The following is a 20,313-nucleotide window of genomic DNA, read 5'->3' as shown; positions in this document are numbered from 1 at the left end:
TCGAAAATGAAATGCCCACCTTTGTAGATATTCTTCGAACGATAACGGTCCGTTTGGATTGAACGGATCCGGCCTTTTCCCTCTTCTTGGTCCTTCTCGACGACTCGGCTGCTCTTGATCCCCGTCTGACATCGGATGGCCTTGATTTTCCATGCTTTTGTGACCTTCAACGCGTCTAGATTACGTAATGGCGGCCGGCTCTGACGCGCACGCGGTGCACCACTACCAAATTCTCGCGGTCCGCTACAATATCCTCGTCGCCACTTGTTAACTTCTTGCCCTTCTTCCTTCTTCTCAAGAGGTTACTGCTTCCTCGCCAGCCATTAGCAAGGGTCCACGACCCTTCTGGATTCATATACTCAGGGAACACCAACGAACATAAACGCTGGCTTTTCTTGGTTTGTCATTACTCATTTTATTTAGAGGAGTCCCCAAACAAAAACGAAAGTGGCGCCAGCGCGCGAACACCCAAGTGTTCATCTTTAGAAACGTATCAATTTGCTACAGGCAAAATTAAAAATTTGTCAAAAAGTTCTATTGTTACAGCCAAAAAATTATTTGATTTAGCTATTTCTCCTGTTGCCTCATATGGTATTGAAGCTGTCTGGAAATACTTGACTTTAAAAGACTTAAATAATCTTGAATGTGCTAAGTCTAGATTTTTTAAGAAAGCCTTATGTGTCGATAAGAGAATGAAATCAAGATTTGTATATGATCTAGTTGAGACTGATTATTTTGTAAATGACTTAAAGACAAAATTCTCCCTGCCGGACACACCTGTTTATATTAAATTCTTGGATAATATGATGCATAAAAAACAAAATATTCACCCTAATTTTTACAGTACCCCAGCTATGACAAACAAGAACTGGTGGCTACCCTATTGTAAAGATCGAAGTGTTTTTACGAGATACTCTTTCCATGGTTATCATTTTCTGTTATGTAAAGACAAACGTTTCCATCTAGATGTTTCTGCTAATTGTGTTTGCCAATTCTGCGATGAAAGCGGTATAGACATGTATCATTTCCTCAATTGTAAAAATAATACAACTACCTTATTTCAAGCTGCTAAATATAAGAAATTGCAGTTAAATAATATCGTTATATAATGTACTCTGTGTTGTACACCGTTGGTGTCTAATATAATAAAATAAATAATAATTATTATTGGTAAAAATGGGTGGTGTGTCTGAAAGAATGGAAAACAAAGTACGTCAAATACTTTGAACCTTTTGATTTGCGTATAAAGCTCGATATCGCTCCCTGCTATGTGCAACCTCTCCTTTATTTCGATGGATCAATTTTTACAAACCCATCTATCTGCAACCCTTTTTGCGAGCTCAATCCGCGCACAAATGTCGTTTCCGCCTGCATTCGGCGCCGCATCAAAAAGTGCCGCCAGAGTGATAAAACAATCAAGCCGCTGGAGCGACAATAAAACGGACCGAGAGCAACCCCTTTCGCGATGGAATAAAACCATATTCTCCTCTCTCTTCGCAGCCAGCGCACATAAAACTCTTTTTTGCCGCCCCTCTTGTTTCAGGCGTGCTGGCCGGCTGGCGAGAGGAAAGAGGTTTGAATATATTAGCACATAAGGTGGATGATAACTTCTTCGGCGGGGCGGCCAATGGGGGCCGGGGGCGGGGCGGCAACCGCTCCGCCTCCGAGCGTGCAGCCGCCCCGTCGCCGAGGGTGGCTGGCTGCGAGATGCGAGTCAGTGGCACGTGGTCGGCGCGAGGATGCAGCCGCACTTGCTGGTCGAACATGGCCCTTGCAGCATGCTCAGCTCGCCCTTTCTGGTCGACAACCTGCTGAGGGAGCAGGCCGCTCTGAAGGAGCGCGCCCTGTCGCTCACCATACTGCGGGACGAGTGCTCAGACGACTCGGCCTCGCCGCCGGCCCCGCCGCATACCCCCACAGACGAAAATGACACTCCTGAGTGCACCTGCGGCGTCGATGTCGCCGACGCCGTAGCCCATGACAACCACCACGACGACTCCAAGCCGGTCCTCAAGTTCAGTGTTAGTGCAATCCTCGGTAGTGATAAGCCTGGCCCTTGCGCAGGTGAGTTCCGCACCCTTAAGAAACCCTCGATCCTTTCTGACGTCTGAGAATTATATGGCTATTTTTTTAATGCATTGATCTTAATAATGTGTATTTATCTCTATTAGTAAACTTGCAGACAAGCAAACCAGAGAATATTTTGAATGGTTAAAAACTTAATATTCTATAAAATTTAACACAAAAAACAGATTTAATATGAATATGGTTGTATGCATGAATGTCCCTCTGTTTATTAACGTAATTTTCTCTTCTTTTTTCGTGCATGACAAAACTGTAAATATTTTATGAACCGTCTTTTAGGATTTGATGAGCGAGTTTGCAAAGGGAGGTTTTTTGGCATTAGTTGTGTCACTTCTTAATCAGCAGTTTTAAAATCGTCCTTAATTGATATCAGCAGGTATATCCGATTCCACAGCGATCGCGAAAAATCGGAATGTTATAGCTTCACTTTCCTTCGTGAATATTGGCATTTGCTAATTATTATCTCAAGGAAATTCGCATCGCATCGGTAAAAGCCAACATAATGAAACTAAAACATACCAACCCCATTTATTAACTTACATATTTTGGTTTTAATTATAGAGTTAACTCTACGCACGGCTCACACATTTTAATTGAAAAAATTTTACTATTCACCGACCACATTTATTAAAAGACCAAAATTTAGTGCAATATTCAGTGAGCTTGCATATTTCTGGTATTAACAACATTGTGCATTCGGCAGCAAGTAATCAATTGAGTGATTTACTTGCGTTTAATCAATCAAAAAGCATCCTTGCATGCTCTCTTGGAATGAGTTATATATATTTTGCTCTGATGGCTCCATGAAGCCATGGAATCATTTTTTGTGCGGAATCTAGCAACAATTTTTTCTCTGCAACGTACATTAAATCAGGGTTGATGAGCAGCAATTAAAATATAAAAGTTTTTCTTAACAGCTTTCAATTTTCATTTTTGGGTTTTGTCTGTCTATGCCTTTTATTATCAGCGCAGAATAAAAGGCTCTGCTTAAAATATCTTTTTTAGGTATGATTTTCATCTAATCTTTATTAAATAGAATCATTCATTGTTTTTTCATGTTATTAATTTGTTCATCATCTTCTCTCTCGTATTAATCAGGGTCGTCGTGAAGTTTTGCCCTGGTATACTTTTGAAGCGAGTTTTAGGGGAAGGAAAGTAGGGAGAAAACCGTATAAATACGCTATAATATGTAAGATTTTCAGTATAGAGCGAAAGTGCTGATCACTAGATTACTAAGCAAATCTTGCAGCGATTTTCTCAACATTAAAATAGCATCCTCAACTTGGGAACCAATGAAATTTTTAGAGAATACGTTACGTTAATTATAATTGAATTCCTGAATGCGGGTTCGCTTAAAAATCATGTATATAAATAGCGTGCGTATAAGTTCTCACAAGATAATTGAAAAAGTGATGATTTCTTATACACAAAAAATCGCAAAACTACCTGGAATTAGATTTTTGACAATACTTGAGCAATAAAATTGTATATATCCTATTTTATAAAATAAGAGTCCGCTTTAAAAATATGTGCGTTCAACGGTGCAACTAGGCGGTCTAAATTAGAAAAATAATCAATCATACAACATAATCTATTCATTTAAATAATTTTATTTTAAATTTAAATGAGGTCGATTTACTACACAAAAGAAAATGGAATTATGCTTTTGTATTTGAAGACATCTTTTCAACCAAAAAAAATTTTAGCTCAACATTTTCCTCTTTAATTATAAACAGCGGTATTAGAGTTGGGGATGAAAATCTTGAGCCGCTTAACTAGCTTAAATTTTACCAATAAACGACAGCAGAAAATGCAAATTGGCATCTCTCGAGGAACAGCAGTTGCTGCGCACGTAAATTCGCTGGCGTCGAGTAATTTGCGCAAGTAGCAATGAAGAATATAAAATAATAAATTCAGCGAGTATTAAAAGAAGAAGCGGTGGCGGAGAGAGAGGGACTTTGTAATATAATGTTTGCTTCTTCCTTGCTGCTAGCGGGCAACAGCTGCGCGGGTGCAGCTAATAAAGAAAGACGAGTAGCTAAGCTTAGCGTGGGGGCCGCCCAAAAGTTCATTAACTTGCGTCGCACTAGGACCACCGCGTGGATAAAATGAAATCCGCCACCGCAAGAGCAGCTCTCTAATAAAAATCGTTGCAGGACCGAAGAGGCTCTAATGGTTTAATTTGATTAAAAAGAGATGCTTAATTCAGAATTTCACGAAGTAAAAACGCTTAAAGAATCCCTGAAGCTCTTTTAATTTGATTTTTTATCTTTCCTTCAACGTTATAAAGTGATGAATAAATACATTATTAAAACTGATTTGAAAAATGCAAAGGAAAATTTTTCAGTTTTAATATTTTTTTTTATAACTGTTTATCCGCAAAATAAATTTGTATAATCCTCTCTGCTTTACAATATTTTACTCTTTTACTATAAATTGTTTTTCCAGCTCACCATTTTTATCTGACGCATGTTTAAATATGCGGGCGTAAAATGGTTAACAGGTTATTTATCGCTCACGGCGTATGTGCGCGCATGTAATTTGTGACACACGCTTGTTTGCGCCTGCTGCTTCGGTAAATAGGCAACAAATGTGACATGCGTGACTCTGGGGATGCATAAACAAAACACTCCCACACATCGAGTGCGCCACCACCAAACGTGTTAAACATCATTACCCGCAATTACACTCAATTAAGATAAACATCACGCACGCATTTGAAGAACATGCCAATCAAAAAGAGTTATGATAATAGGATTTGAGTTTAGCGTTTAGCAAACTATTTATTTAGCACCGGGTCATTTCTATATTTAAAACATGGAATAATTTTCGTGCTTGGGAGGACTCCAAATAATATGCTGAATAACTCTGAAATTTTGCTTATGGGATGGAACGGCAAAGAGCACGCAAATAGGTCCTGTTTTGAATTCGGGATGGCGAACCCCACGTTTTTCAACTTATAGTCAAAATATCCGTGGAAAAGACGAAAAAATCACCATTATTTGATAGTATCCATTAAATAAGGCACATTTTAAAGATTCAAAAAATAGAAAAGGTGATTTTTGATGTGTCGTGAATTTTTGTACTTTTCAAATATTTTTTGTGACCTTGACCTCTGGTCTACAAGGTGGTCATTGATCACAAGTTGTTTAGTATGTCATGAACTCAATTTAAGACACCAACATTTTTAATTTATCTCAACTAGATGAACCTATAAGATTTTAAATTTTTCGAAAAATTGCAAACTTTGAGCCCTAGTAAGTTTTAGACAATTCTTGGAATTTTGACTGGTCCACTGGGCCGATCTCTCCACATAATTTCAGTATGATCTGAAGACCCATGCCGCTTTGAAACTGCGTGAGGTTCACCTTTATTTATTTTATGTAACTGATTTAATTTTATACCATTTACTGTTGAGCTCTAGAAGAAAATGTAAAAATAAAAGCAAGTTAGAATTCACCATTTCCAGCCGTGTAAAAATATGGCCAGTCGTTTAACGAATTTTTAGTGAAATTGGATGATCATGATTTTTAAGCTCGTTGCGAAATTGACTCTCGATATAAATCTTGTGCTCTAATGGCGGCAATCAAAAATCAGTTTGCACACACTAGAAACGACGGGAGCAGATGTCAAATGTTTTTTGTTCCTTTGCATATATGACCAATTAGAGCGAGCGAGCGGGCACTTCTCCCTCCGATCCGATCTGTCAGTTCAGCTAGCGTCGGCAAGTCCGCCTGGCTGCCCTTTTGAAATCGCAGCCGCCCTTTTCGCCCGTCGATGAAATATTTATTTACTCTGTGAAAAGAGAGCATGCGGATAATCCCGCGGCTGATTCTTGAGCGCTGCCCATTCTCTTTTCATTGTGAGAATTAACTAACTGCCTGCGCACAAAAGAGCGGTATTTTAACTGTGTGTTGATCTGCAACAATAACACACACCGCGCGTTTACAAACTCGACCGCTTTTGTGCTACGCACTCCTATAAATTTGTCTGCTCTGACGGAGCTCCTCATCAAAACGCGCAAGCCTCCCAGCGTATATAGGGGATGATTTCGTTTCATGCAAGGGAAGAAAAAAGTGAAAGAGGCTGCCGTTTATTTTCGCAGGTGCGATTTCAAAAAGTGAGCATCGACCGAAAGTGCCCGAGGTGCGTTTATTTGTTCAGCATACAAATAATTCGAAAGGCGTGTCTAATTAATACAGACCAGCATAGGGAGCTTAATGACTGAGATACTCTTGTACTTTGAATTCAGAGTTTAAATATTTATCTTTTTATTTTCTCAATTGAAAAGGGGAGTTTTTCAGCCACTGAAGAAAATGCGCAGTTTATATATTCCGATTAAAGCAACTTACTACATTCTTGGAAAATTTTATATTATAGCTCATTATGATCATATAAAAATCAATCAGGCATTAATTTTCTATTTATAATGTTTATCAGCCCGTGTAAAACCCCAAGTGTTTTGTTTGCCTTTTGCAGCGTGTCTTCAAAGGTCAAGTCCGGCGAGGCGTAAACGGCTGTACACGGAGCAGCACCTGAGCAGTTCCCAGGTGCAGCACCACGTGCACCAGGCCCTGAACGCCGCCCTGTGGCGGACGCACCACCCCTCGGGCGCACCTATCAACCCATTCCTGCACAGTGGCACGGGCCCTGCGTCGTTTGGCGGCTTGGGCATCGCCAAACCCATCGCCTCGAGGCCGCAGCCGACGCACCACGTCTTCGACTCGCACCTCCAGTCCTTCCTTGCCTCGTGCAGACATCCTTACTTGACTGGTAATTATTTATTTTGAAACATACATAGCAAATTAATTTTGTGATATCGTTCATATGGATGGATTTGAAATCCTCGTGGAGATCAGGGTGCGAAAAATAACTGAAGGCGGTATCAGCAATGTTTTATATTATATAAATTGGGCTAAATTATCCCCATAATATCTCCGTAATGATTTTCACATAATGTTAGTGGTCTAAAGAATATTTAGTAAAATTTACGAGCCAAAATTTTGAATACTTTTCCCAGATTTAAGACTTTTTTTGAAAAATACGAAATCCACTATATCTCGGCATCTAATGAAGACATTATGAGTGCATATAGAATCAAAGTTGAACTTTTAAATAACTTTTTTCTAGGTTAAAGGGCAAGGTCACCAAATTTTAATAATAACTTGTTTCAAATCAAATTTCGAAAAATTAGCAAATTTAATTATTGTTGAGTGAGTGCAAAAATGCTGGAAAAAACCCATCTATGCTCTGAAATTTATCGCGACAATGATTTTTTGTTTTTGTTTTTGAGACCTTTCAGGTCAAAGGCAGAATCCCGCTTTGAGTCGAAAATTGATGTATCCCATGTATCCTATAAATACTATCAATCCGTTAAATCTTTACTTCAGACTGGATAAGCTACAGCCATAAAATTAATACCCATCTCATATACGTTTTCCACGCTTTTAACAGTAAATCAGGTCTTCTCTGATAAAGGAAATTCCGTAAGAATCCCCTCATTCTGAATCAGCCACCCACAGCGAGAATGCATCCACGCATCTAATCCAGGGCTGTGGGAGTGCAGTTTGCCAAAAATTCTTCACGCATTCCACTCAATTAACCCGGCGCTGCATTGAGCCGAAAATGAATGTGCCGAGAGCAAAGGTGGTGTTGCCGTTTGTTACTCGTGCACGGCCTCCCACGATGCTGCGCCGCTTTCAGAGCCAACCCCTGGCGAGACTATCAAAACATTTGGGGAAGATAATCCGCGCATTGTGTCGGCTGCCGTGTGTGTTATGTGGTTTGTTGTCTGGAGCCGATTTGACATGTTATTTGCGCGGCCTTCATAACTGCCACTCTCCGCGCCGCGACCGCTATCTTTCTTTCCTTCCCGGCGGTGCAACTACACAGTTCTCGCGGGCCAATTATGCATTGTAAAAAAACACAGATCAATAAGCTGCTTTTTCAGCTTCTCCGTTCGCTTGGAAAAACGCTGCTCGCTCGCGAGGGGAGAATAATAATTGCTCTTTTGTCAACACCTGAATCACTCCGCCGGGATTTGCCTTTTTGAGGTCCCTATTTTAGGGCAGCATGCGCCTGACGCGCGTGATCCATCATCAAAACCGATGAAACGGATTATCAATTGCGGCAGAGCCGATCAAAAGAGCCGATTTTCTTTTTATGTGTTGCAGTGACAACCCAAAATGGGGGCCAGCAGCAGACCCCAAACTCAGCCCAGACGGTCCAGCCGAACGGCCCCTCGGTTTTCCCGTTGGCAGGCTCGTTTCCCTGGGCTGGCAGCGCGAGGGGCAAGCCGCGGAGAGGGATGATGAGACGTGCTGTGTTTTCAGACTTGCAGAGGAAAGGGCTCGAGCGGCGCTTCCAGCTGCAGAAGTACATCAGCAAACCGGACAGGAAGAAACTGGCTGAGAAGCTCGGTCTCAAAGATTCACAGGTAAGGGGAGAATGTTTTTTACAACGATATTAATGGATAGAACTCCTAACAAAAGGCAAAGAATGTCATGCATTTCATTGGAACTTTTTTTATGTGACAAGTTGTGCCCTTTTCTGAACAGGGTTTACTCTGTTTACAGGGTTTGTACACTAAGGCACGTGAGCCCCATGTTATTCGCCATGATATTATTGGGACGCGGAGTTTTCGCGAGTTGTTCGGTATCAGTCGTGGGTCCGATAAAATAAATAAATTAAATAATAAATGTGACTCTGTTGAGGATAAACAAATTAAAAAAAAAAGAATTTAATGAAGTTATCGAAACTATGAAATAACAGAATATTTAGAACTTTTGTGTCACTGTCAAGTATTTTTATTTATGGGGTCTTTAGTAAATAGAGCTGTTTTCCCTTAATACACATATCATGAAAACAACATTTGCCGTATGTTGTATGGCGCGCATGAAAAATAGTGAATTTAAATCCATAAAGCGTATTTTTCGGAAAATGTGGCAATTCTTACAGTGATTTTTTTTATATAATTTTCTTTTCTCTAATTTGTGATATTAAAAATACTTTTTAAATATGAAAATAACAATGAAAAATCAGCGCAATGGCTCCAAATCTATATGTCTGAATTATTACCCTTGGGTGCGGCTTTAAGTGGAAAATTCAAGCATAAAAATAATTTTATCTCGCCAACAAAGGTCTTCTTTATTCTTAGCAGCTCTCTATACCTGCAAAACAAAATCCTCCGTAGAATTAATTATGCACAGACGAGGCTTATGAATCACTAGTAGTCGTTGATCGACATTACTTATTTCCGAGCACAATCAAAAAGTGGAACAAGAGACGAAATCGTAAAACCGATCCACTTCGCTCTCCATAAATATGCGGCACATCTTCCTATTTTATGAGATCCATTTTTATTCTGAAGACTATTCCTCCTTTATATAAAAAAAACTTAAAAACTTAAAAACGAAATTTTCGTTGCAAAAAATCGACAATTTTTTGTGTTATTAGCTTCCCAGATTTTAAAAAATTGTCTTCCTCCTGTTTGATTTCCCAACTCAGTCTAGAAGTAAGCGAGCAAAAGTCGAGCATTGCGGAATGAAGAGGCGACGACGATCGATTCGCGGTGTCGGAATGGCATTTCATTCTCGGCGGTAGTGCACAAAAGGCGCGCACAAGATGATTTAACCATATGATGATGATAATGTGGTGCAGATATAATATAATGGTAATAATAATCCGGCGAGCCCTTCTTAGTTGGGAATAGTCGGCGGTGGCGGAGTGCGCGCCATAACTCTTGAGCCATCAACCGCAGACTCGCCGCTTTTTCCCAATAGAGAGCCATGTTTAATTCAAGAAAACCCTGCACTTTATGGCCGCATATGAAAACTTTTTATTATATCGGGCGCGGGGCCCGAGTTGGTTGGCTCGATTCATACATAAAATATGCTCCGCGGCCAATGAGCGGCGCACATCATAAAAAACGCATTACTCTTACATGAACTGGCTCATAAAAGCGGTGGCGGGGCGGCCCTCGAAATTTAATTCGCCCTACTCGATCGATCCATGCGCCTTCCAACTGCTTTTTCATTCAAATATTTCGCCCAACTTTTTTAATTAATTCATGGAGCCGTGTTATTTTTGTACACGTCATGTGAGCGCAGCCGGCTATTCAAGTTTTACCCGAGTTTTATGCATTCAGAAATACGATGTTTTATTAATGAAAGAGCCGCGGCAAAGTTTGAATTTTTACCCGTGCAGTTTGTGTTTCCAATATATACGCCGGCCCACACTTAATTGAATATTTTATGAGTCAGGAAATGCGCGCGTAGATCCTACGAACCAGCTGGTTGGAGCGGAACACGCGTGCCTTTACTACAAAATGAATTTATTATCTATACATATTCATGGGGCCATTTGTAATTTTTCTGCAGAAAATAAATTGAAATTGTCTCTTTTGAAATGATCTGCTTAGCTGATTGAATCAGTCAAAATAAGACTTGACGTATTTAAATGGTCGCTTAGTTTATATTGTTGGGCTTAACAAAATAAACATGTATTGTTTATAATCCAAAAATCTAAATCTTTGTTTGTTTTTTCGGAATTTTAATTTATGCAAAACATTTGAGCTATAGATTTCGATCGATTTTTTCATATTAATCAGCACCGGGGGCAAGATTCATGCGACACACATGCAGGCATGGCATAATAGGTTGGGGTATTTGGAACTTTGAAAAGGACAAATGAAAATGTTGTAAAGAAGCGAGGTTCCAACAAATTTGTCATATAATTAGCATTGCATCAATTCCGATCGGATCAGACGGAAAATTAAAAGAGAGCTCGAAGTTTACCACATTTCGGCGCCGTCTTGGATCTGACCAGAGGGAACCAATTTTCAACGTGCGTATCTGGTCAACGCTGTTGATCAGTAAAGTTCATTGAAAAGTTATTCAGATTTTATTTTTGAGGAAGAGCCTCACCTGATCATGCACCTCTCAAACGTTTTTCTTTATTATTATTATCATTACAAAACTTAAAACATTCGTGCTGTATCATTTCTTCGACTCCTATAATAGTTTCCCCACAAATATAATAGCATGGCATGTGGGTTTCTATGCAGTCCTCCGCTAACACTGACGGAAGTTCATCAAGGCAATCTGATGGGCACATACAGTTTGTTTTGATTTCCTTTGCCAATGCCACCTCATTGGCTATTTCCTCAAGTCCTTCAAGTTCTGGTAGGCAAAGCCTTATATAAAAAAGAACGGTTTTTAACAATTGAAAAGATAACATTGAAGATAAAAATAATTCAATTAAAAGTGTATAGCTCTGGAATTTTAATTTTGAAAGAGCCAATCGACTTCTGAGGGTCAAAAATTAGGTTAGGTTGGCGAATTACGAATTGTTGAAAAATGGACACAAAGGGTCGAAACACAGCGGAAACCGGAAATGTAATATTATAGAGGTTTTTGGTGTGAACCATGCACTAGCAAACAGAGTGCCACAGTGAAATTCAGCGGAAGCAAGTCAAGTAACAAAAGGCTGAAGGCTACTGGCTGAGGTTGTTGGCTGACCTAATTTTTCGTTTGCTCTAGCTGTCGCTGTGGCGCTATTGTCTGGATCGTCAAAAAGTCAATCAGAGTTCCATCGCTCGATCCTTCCTCTGATTGTTAGCTGGCGTTCTTGTCAAACCTTTTGCTATGTTTCAGGCCGAAAAACGTTTTTTTACGTTACCGCCGATTTTCGGCACGTCATGTCGAATCGTCGACCGAGTAATCCGGCTGACTAACCTAATTCGACCCGCAGGAATCCGCATTGGCACGGCAAAAGAGGAAATTTGAGCGCTATATTATATGTTTTATATTTATACCTTTTCTCGCCGGGTTCAATAAGCACCATCGATGTGAGAAACCAATCCGCGGTCCCTTATATTAACATATATATAAAGTTAGTCAAAATATATTCGAATTTTTCAAGCAAGGTTTTAAACGTACTGATAAGTGACGTGTCCTTTTCTTCCTCGCCTTGATAAGCACGTTTGCATTGTGCAAGGAAAAACCTGAAAAAGGAGACAATCATTTTTATAAAGGTCAAGGGTCATAGATTAAATTCCATACTTATTGCTAGCGTAATCAATGCAAGCACCGCAAAGAACGTCGTCCCTGTCGCTTAAGAGATGAACTCTCTTGTTCATGTGGACGAAACAATATTGGGATAATACCTCTAGTTTCTTCCGAGACAGTTGTGGCACATCCTCCTCTACCGGTTTTTCACAGAGCCAGCAATTCAGGGGCTCAGAAATCCCTGCCATATTTAAAACTCCTTATTTAACCTCCGAGATACTTTTCGTGAATGCACACCACAATGCCTTGTTTGAAAATAACTAAGTGAAACTCAAATTATTTACCAGCCAAAAGTTGTTGAAATCACATAACATGTTTTTCTTAAAAGCACTTGTTTTTAATTAATTATCAAATACTGTCCCATTCAATAATTAATTTAAACCAATAACAGAAAAACAATCTCAAGATAAAAGCATACAAGTTAATATAAATGTGCTGTACTTGAAGTGAAATTTATAAATATAGATATTATGTAAATATTTAATTATTTACTTAGGAGTTATTTATTTGCTCAATCCGTCTGATTTCATCTAATGACACAAATCATTATTTCCGTTTATCCTTAGAATATTAAAAGCCTTTTGTAGCCCAATTTTCTTGCATGATGTCGTTATTTTCCACCCAAATTGTTATTTTTTGCTGTTTGCCTTCCCTTCCACTCACATTATTTTAACCCAAAGTTTTTGTTGTTAATTTATAAATAGATATTTTATTTTGTGAGGTCACAATTAACGTACATAGCGGATCTTTAAAATACACGTCAAATGGTTTATGCTAGGTTAGCCCTTTGATAAAAACTCTTTGCTGAATAAATAATTAACGGAACGACAATGCAAAGGGCACGAAAGCGGCAATTTCTGGTGGCGTTGTAATGGAAGGCGTTATGAGAGCTAATTCGGTCGGAGTCAATTTGCGAGGGCCGAGGCTTGGCTGGCAGCAGCCGCCGCCGCCTTTTGCAATAAAAGCCGAGAGAGCAGATGGAATGGCAGAAAGGGTCGTAGCAATGGCTGTGCGCGCCGAGAACAGCGCCGGCGACTCGGACCAGTTCCGCGAGAGAGAGAGAGAGAGAGAGAGAGAGAGAGAGAGAGAGAGAGAGAGAGAGAGAGAGAGAGAGAGAGAGAGAGAGAGAGAGAGAGAGAGCACGATATCGCGCGCAGAATTATTGTCGGCGGCATTTGATTCGCAAAAGCCCCACCATGGTACTTTTATAACGCGAATAAAACGCCTCTTTCTCGACTTTTTACTCTCTCTTTGCTTCTATATTATGTGGTCGATAAAATTCCTCTTCTCAACCAATCAAATACAAGAAAGCTGCCTGCGCTCTACCAATTTTTATCATCATCATCTCGCACCCTCCCTGCTGTGTGCAAAATCGCTCTCCGCTTCTCTCTCTCCGCCGCCGCCGCCACCGCCGTCGTTCCACTCCATAACCATTTTTCTCTCTCCGCGCTCTCTGGATATTTTTTATTGCGCCAACAGAGATTTCATGATATTGCTATCATCAAGTCTTTTCGCCAGCAGCCGACGCCAACTGCTTTTCAGCGCGCACGCGGCGGCGGATAGAGGTTGGGGAAAAATCAGCCTGCTGGCATTAAATTGAGCAAACGCTGATCTTTTTGGGGTTTGTTCGTTTGATTCATTATAGCACCTTTTACTTATGATTTTCAAAATAAAACACATCTGAAAATTTCTAGTTTGAAGTTTAAATAATTTTAAATAAGCTGAGGAATCGTTATTACAATTAAAATTAGCTAAAATAGTTACAACAAAATTTTAAAACTTTATTTTGCTTGCAAAAATATTTCTGGTGAAATTTTAGTAAGATAATAAGTTATTTTAGATAATTAAATTATATTTATTAATGTATGATTGTAATTAAGTGCCGTACATAAATGTTCATGTTAATTAATTACTGCTATAATTTTCTCGTTATAAATCAAACAGTATTAAATTTCTCATTGTTAATTGAATTAATAGACAATATTATAATCAAAGTCAGCAGACTATAACTTTTAGGTTAGATAGATTAACACGACTAACATCTCAATTCATAATATTTTTTTTTGTAAATACAGTTTATAAATTGTTGAAAAGTTACTTAAACAATAGCAATGAGGCAATAAGTGACAAATAGAAACTGAAAAATCATGCGATTGAAAAAATGAATCGGTTTTAGCACTAAGTGAATAAATTTGTCAATTACATAAAAAATAAGTTAAAATAGCACCACTGCTAAGAGCACCACACAGGGAGGGAAATTTCGGATCCATCGCAGTCCTTCAACATTGGTAGGAGGCCGTTCTCCGTGTGAAAAAGGCGCTTCGGCTGAAAGTAGTTCTCTCCGGGGTTTCTCCCCGATTTTCCGTAAAAAGTGCATACACATTTTCCGGCATACTTGGTTATTCCGACACCTATAATATAATATAGCACCCTAAAAACTAAAAATTTAGGATTGAGCTCAAACAAAAGTTAAAAAAATACTTCTTAGCCACACCCAATGATAGGTTTCTTAATACAAAATGATTTTGAGTTATTCTATATCCACAATTATTATTATAGCTATTAAAAATTTAATCAAAAATATCTGCTCTCCATTTTCTAGTAAAAAAGCTAATATATGTGCGTTTTTGAACTTTTATTGAGTATATCATTACTGTGATTGTTTATTCTGTCAAGAAGAGAGCTAAAATAAATTGTTGAGTATTCACTTCGCCGAGCACCAGAAGTGTCTTTTACAGAGAGCGATGTAAAAATGCACTCTCTCGGCATCAACGAGCAATGAATACTCGATTCCCCCGGATGTTTTGTTTGGTGATGCAGCCGAGACGCGGTTAGCGTTAAACCAGGCAGAAAGCGTAATCAATTGCAGCGCAATCAATTTAAACGGCGCTCTGCTGAAACAATTACGCGGGCCGCCGAGTGCGCCTGGGGGCCGGGGCGACCCCTCCTCACGCGCGCGACACACAGTGACACACACTCGGCCATCAGTTGCATGCATGCGTTTGTATATAATAGCGCAGTGTTTGCAATATGCAGCGCGGCGCATTAGCACGGCCATCGAGTGAAACGAAATCCAATCTCGGCTGTGCCCGACACAAAGTGCGTACTTTCTCTGCTCTCGAGGGCTGCTGGGGGGCGAAATAAGAATTTAAGAATATGTTACATGGGGTGTTTGATGAATGAAGTGGTGCATGTGTGTTTGGCAGCTAACATGCAGACGGGGGCGAATCGCCCTTTGGCTTTTTCCGCTCCACCCCCGGAGCCGCACGCGTGCACGTTCGCAGGAATATCCAGTTGCCCGGCCGCGTCGAGAGAAAGAGAGAGGCCAAAACAAACCTGCAATTAAACTGATAGCAAAATAAATTGACCCGGCGCTCCTCATTTCTTGCCCCGCCGCCGACAAGGCTTGTTGGCAAATATCGCCGCTCAAGTACATGATGTGTGTTCGCTCTTGTCAGCCGGGATTTCCCTTCTGATTGCGGAAACCTGATATTGAGCACGTGCGTATCATGCTCATTTGATGAGATTGAAAACGGAATTAGTAGTACTGGCAAACGTGCATTGCATTCAAGTTCAATTTGTGACGCAATAGTTTCCATTATTTACAATTATTCGTCTTGAAAGATTCGGCACATGCGCTTACCTGCAACTCAAAAGCTAATAATAGACAGATCCCTCGTTTTACTTAGCGTTCAATAACAATTCCATCTCGGTTTGTTTATTTTTTGGGGGGAAAGGGGGTTAGTTGGGAATAAATCACAGCTGAAATTATACTTCGAAGCATCTGATTCACTTATAGACACAAAATTAGCCCAAATTACGCGATCAAGCCCATTCAATTTGCCATCTAGACCTAGATAACTTTCTTAATCATACTTTAGCAGCAGTCAAAGCGCAATACAAAAATCCGCAAATATATTAAAGCTATAGTTTTGAAACAATAAAACTGCCGACTATTTCCAAAAAATTAAGCATCAAAAATTCACTGCCCTATAATATAAACACTTTTAATTTTCAATATGAAATATAAAGAAAATTGCTTAAATTTTCTTTAGTCTTTTTTAGCACTCATACTTCGTTCATCATGTCGGGTTTTTAAATTGATTTGTCACAAGTTATTTGATATTTTGTAAACCCCTCCTACGATGATGAATCATCATCAAGGGTCAGAAATGTTTCAACTACAGGTAAAAGGTTGTTGACTCAAAATAACCTACATCTCCAGAGAAAATCATGTTGTCTCTCCGTATTTTTTATTCCGTCAGGACATTTTGCAGTACCTCTAATTGTTTCTATTTTCATCACTGAGTTGTTGTGCATTTCATTGGCATCAATTTAGCACGACTTAAATTAATTCGCAGCTTCTCTCTCTCTCTCTCACTCACTCGGTGCGCGGCTGTGGCAGCTTTGAAGTGTGGAAAATCGCGGCGGGCGCCCAATATGCATAAGTGACGAGAGTTATCCGCACACGCGGCGCCGCGCACAAAAGGCGCGCGCGTCGTGTATCCAACTCGGCAGCCTACAATATAATTAATGCAATAACTTTGAGCAATAATTTGTTCCGCTCGGTTGTATAATTTGTTAATACAGCGGCAATATGGAATACTTAATTAGGGCAATAAAACAATGGCAATAAAGCGCCAAGTAACTCTTTCGGCAGCGATCGCACTGGAGCAGCAGGCGGCGGCGATTAATTAAATTGCGTGTGTAGAGAATTAAATAAAATCTGCTTTTACGGCCGTCTCCGTCTCGTGAATGGCCGGCGGCCAATTAAAAAACGGCGCAAACAAGCAGGGTAAAATTAATGCTCGCCTTCCCTTGTGTTGTTCCGAGAGATTTACTAACTCGAACTGCCCCTCCCGCTGAAAATCGGACAACTGTTGATGACAGCTGAATTTCCTCTTCCTCGAGCCGAACTGAAATTATCGAGCTGCGCGTGAAATCCGTGCAGTTACCATATTAGGGGTAGAAAAACTCTCATCTCTTCGAGCCAGCAATTCTGCTTCATTCACTTTTTCCGGCGCTAAAATGTTAATTAAGAGCGCACGAGTGGGAAGATGGGAGCAGCGCGCGAGAGGAAAAATAAAATTTAATTAAGCGTCGGCGAGAGTCATTGAAGTATGAATATACAATCAGATTATCTGCCGAGATGCTTCTACAAGGCGCCATCCGAGAAAACGCCAGCAGTGCCACTGCTTTATGCATCAAACATGAGCCCCGCTCTTGACTCGGTTCGCAAGCGGTTCCGTCGCCATTATCATCGTTCAATATCTTGCCAAGTATTCTCACAACGATGCAATAAGTTATCAAAATTTGCTTTTAAATATAATATTTTTCGCTGTGGAAGCGGTGATTGCCAGTAACTTCTCACAATGACACACAAATCCGACTGTTGCAAAAATCGAAAAATCGCTCTTCAATCGAAACAATAATTTTAATTCCACCCTTTTTCGGAGGTTACTGGCAATCTCTGCTATGCAACAGCGATTTACAAAAACTGTTTGTCCACTGACTCAGAAGGGGATGAAGAAAAAGTAGCAAAGTATTTTCCATCATACGCCAAATGGAAATGTCAGTTGGCTGCTCGGGGAATTCCTAAAATTAGGCATTTTTCGGCTATTGTACACATATGCCGAGCCGGTTGCATACTCTCGCGAACCTGCAGGCGACGGAGCGATTTGCGAGCGAACGCCGAGCTTCGAGACTCGTTATCATAAAATTGATTCAACGTCAGCTGCAAAGCTTTTGCATGCCAGCCATGGCTAAACGCCTCTCTCTCTCTCTCTCTCGCTCCCTCCCTCTTCAAGGCTTCTGTGCGGCATTTGCTCCAGCATTTTCCACTTTTATTATCGCAGGAAAAGAAAATTAATAACTCGCAGTTACGGCACAATGCTCTCTTTCAAATATTATATTCAGATTGTTAGAATAAATTCATAATACTGCGCACAATCCTCATTCCATTTCAAAAGAGAAAAGTCAGAAATTTCCAACGAACAGTTCCCTATACAGTAATGTGTTCTGAGCAAGTTAGTCTTTTTTTTAGTTAATGCTCTGAGTATTTAATCCGCTGATTTACGTATGTTATTTAAAAAAATTTTAAACGCGCGGATTTAATATGGTGAGCGATGAATGAAGTACCCCAGTATATCATACGGTGGTTAACATTTGTTGGTCAACCGTAAAAATGCCCCGCGATTAATTTGCAACAACGAATATTAATGGAAAAACGCAGCAGAGCACATCAAAACACAAATAAACAGTGACCAACCATTGTCAAACGTATCACGATTATTCTTTTTTTCACAGACGTGACAATCGCATGCGACGCGTTATATTCGCGCACAAAATAAAACATCTGGGAACGTTGACATGGCAATAACACATTCGTAAATGCTGACATTATGGTAATTACACGAAAAATGGGGGCCAAAAAATACCCATTCGTCAGCGCAATAAATGGATTATTGATGACGCAGGATTGAGACATCAATATTGTGTAATCACCGATGCCTGTCAAACAAGCAAAGTCGAAATTTGCAGCCCGCCCGTGAAACTCGCACGCGCTTTTGTGCCGCCGCAGAGTAAAAAGCTGCTGATTTGGGGTCGAAAAGTGACTTATTTTGCTTGCTCGCGCACATCACGCACGTTTGTATATGCGCGACGCCGGGCCGTGTCACCGCCAGATGCGGCCGCCGTCGGGGGTGAGTGAGTGACGATGGTGGTCTCTCTTTGTCACCCCCTGCAAGCGCTGTGCCAAGAATCGAACACAACTCTTTTTGTACTTTCAATGTTAAATTATGTCAAATTTTAAAAATTGCTAGAAAAAGGGCTAATACTCACCCGGACTAGAAATTATTTATTAAACTATACTAGTCTGCATCTGAAAACTATCCCCTAAAATTATCATTGCTAATAAAATGCCATGTCATCCAGATGCAATGAACAACGGAGAAAAAAATGAGGAGTCCCATTATGCAAGGTGTTTAGCAATTATGAAATTTAAAGAAAAAAATCCCCGTCAAATTTTCCCGTGTTCCAGTACGTAATGGAATGAATTCGCTCCTTACGATTCGTTTTGTATGTATCCGGTTTTGGTAGTAAATCAATTTTACACGTTCTAGCGGCATCCGCAGTTGACTGCTGCTTCTCTTTCCAATAATTGATCAAACTCAGCGACGTGCCAGTCCAAATTTTCCATTAATCACGCGAATAACAATTCATGCCAGGTCGCCGTGTGGCGTCTGATCTGGGGTAAATTTTCAATGGGAGTGAAAGCTCACGGCGATTGATCAAATGTAACAGTTGAGAATTTTAACGCTTGCAATTGGACACGCATCCAAAAACTGCGGCAAGTCCAGAAAAAGTCTTCCTTCAATGGGAAACCGTCGAATAAAAATTATTCTGACAAATTTATCAACTCGCCAAAATCACTAAAAATCTCATTTTTCCAGGTAAAAATTTGGTTCCAAAACCGGCGGATGAAGTGGCGCAACTCGAAGGAACGGGAGCTTCTGGCCGCTGGAGGTTCGCGGGAACAAACCCTGCCCAACAAAAACAACCCGCATCCCGACCTGAGCGACGCCGAGGCGGACAGAGCCAGGATGCGTGACCTGGGCCCATCGGATATGTCACCCGCGGGCTCGCCCCAGGCGGCCGGCGGCCAGCACGAGGCTGACATGTCGCCGACGCAGCAAGAGTGTTGGGACGAGTCGGACGACGAGGAAATCAACGTGACGTGATCTGAGCGTATACAGCTCGTGAAATTGATATTTTTTGTTAACTATGTCCGCATTTACCTTAAATTGCCGCGCTGTCCGGTTGATTACGTTAGTAGGCATGTAAATACACTGTACTTGGAAATGGCTGGATTTTTTAATCTCTTCAACTTACTATATAGTATAATTATTATCATCAGTGTATCAATAAGATAAAGTATGCACTAAATCAGATCCGAGAACACTTCATTTTCGCAATAATGCCGCACAATCTTAGGAAAAAATAAGAGATCTTGAAAGAAGATCTAGAAGTCTTTTTGTAAATAACTCAGTATAAATATGAATGACACTGTGCTTGGTGTTAACTCGAATTAAAATACAATATTGTGTAAAGAAGAAATAAATTTGTGATTATCCAAAATTATTGAGTTCCTTAATAATTTTCC

The 20,313-nt window shown here is 40.2% G+C and overlaps 1 protein-coding gene across 1 annotated transcript; it reads left to right on the top strand.

Moving 5' to 3' along the window:
* The first annotated feature begins 1,729 nt into the window (after positions 1-1,729).
* Positions 1,730-20,296, top strand: LOC135942754 (homeobox protein H2.0-like). The gene is made up of 4 exons (XM_065489035.1): positions 1,730-2,064; positions 6,565-6,858; positions 8,259-8,521; positions 19,604-20,296. Exons 1-4 carry the CDS (start codon positions 1,740-1,742, stop codon positions 19,889-19,891), a joined length of 1,170 nt encoding a protein of 389 aa, XP_065345107.1. The 5' UTR covers positions 1,730-1,739; the 3' UTR covers positions 19,892-20,296.
* The last annotated feature ends 17 nt before the right edge of the window (positions 20,297-20,313 follow it).

Source organism: Cloeon dipterum, chromosome 4 (genome assembly GCF_949628265.1).
Source record: "Cloeon dipterum chromosome 4, ieCloDipt1.1, whole genome shotgun sequence".
Lineage (NCBI taxonomy): Eukaryota > Metazoa > Arthropoda > Insecta > Ephemeroptera > Baetidae > Cloeon > Cloeon dipterum.
This window is presented reverse-complemented; position numbering and strand designations above follow the sequence as displayed.

Excerpts from the sequence above, each read along its gene's own strand:
- LOC135942754 (XM_065489035.1), top strand. The coding sequence starts at position 1,740 with ATGCAGCCGCACTTGCTGGTCGAACATGGCCCTTGCAGCATGCTCAGC. Across the intron at positions 2,065-6,564 it reads TAAGCCTGGCCCTTGCGCAG|CGTGTCTTCAAAGGTCAAGT; the intron begins GTGAGTTCCGCA and ends TGCCTTTTGCAG. Across the intron at positions 6,859-8,258 it reads CAGACATCCTTACTTGACTG|TGACAACCCAAAATGGGGGC; the intron begins GTAATTATTTAT and ends TATGTGTTGCAG.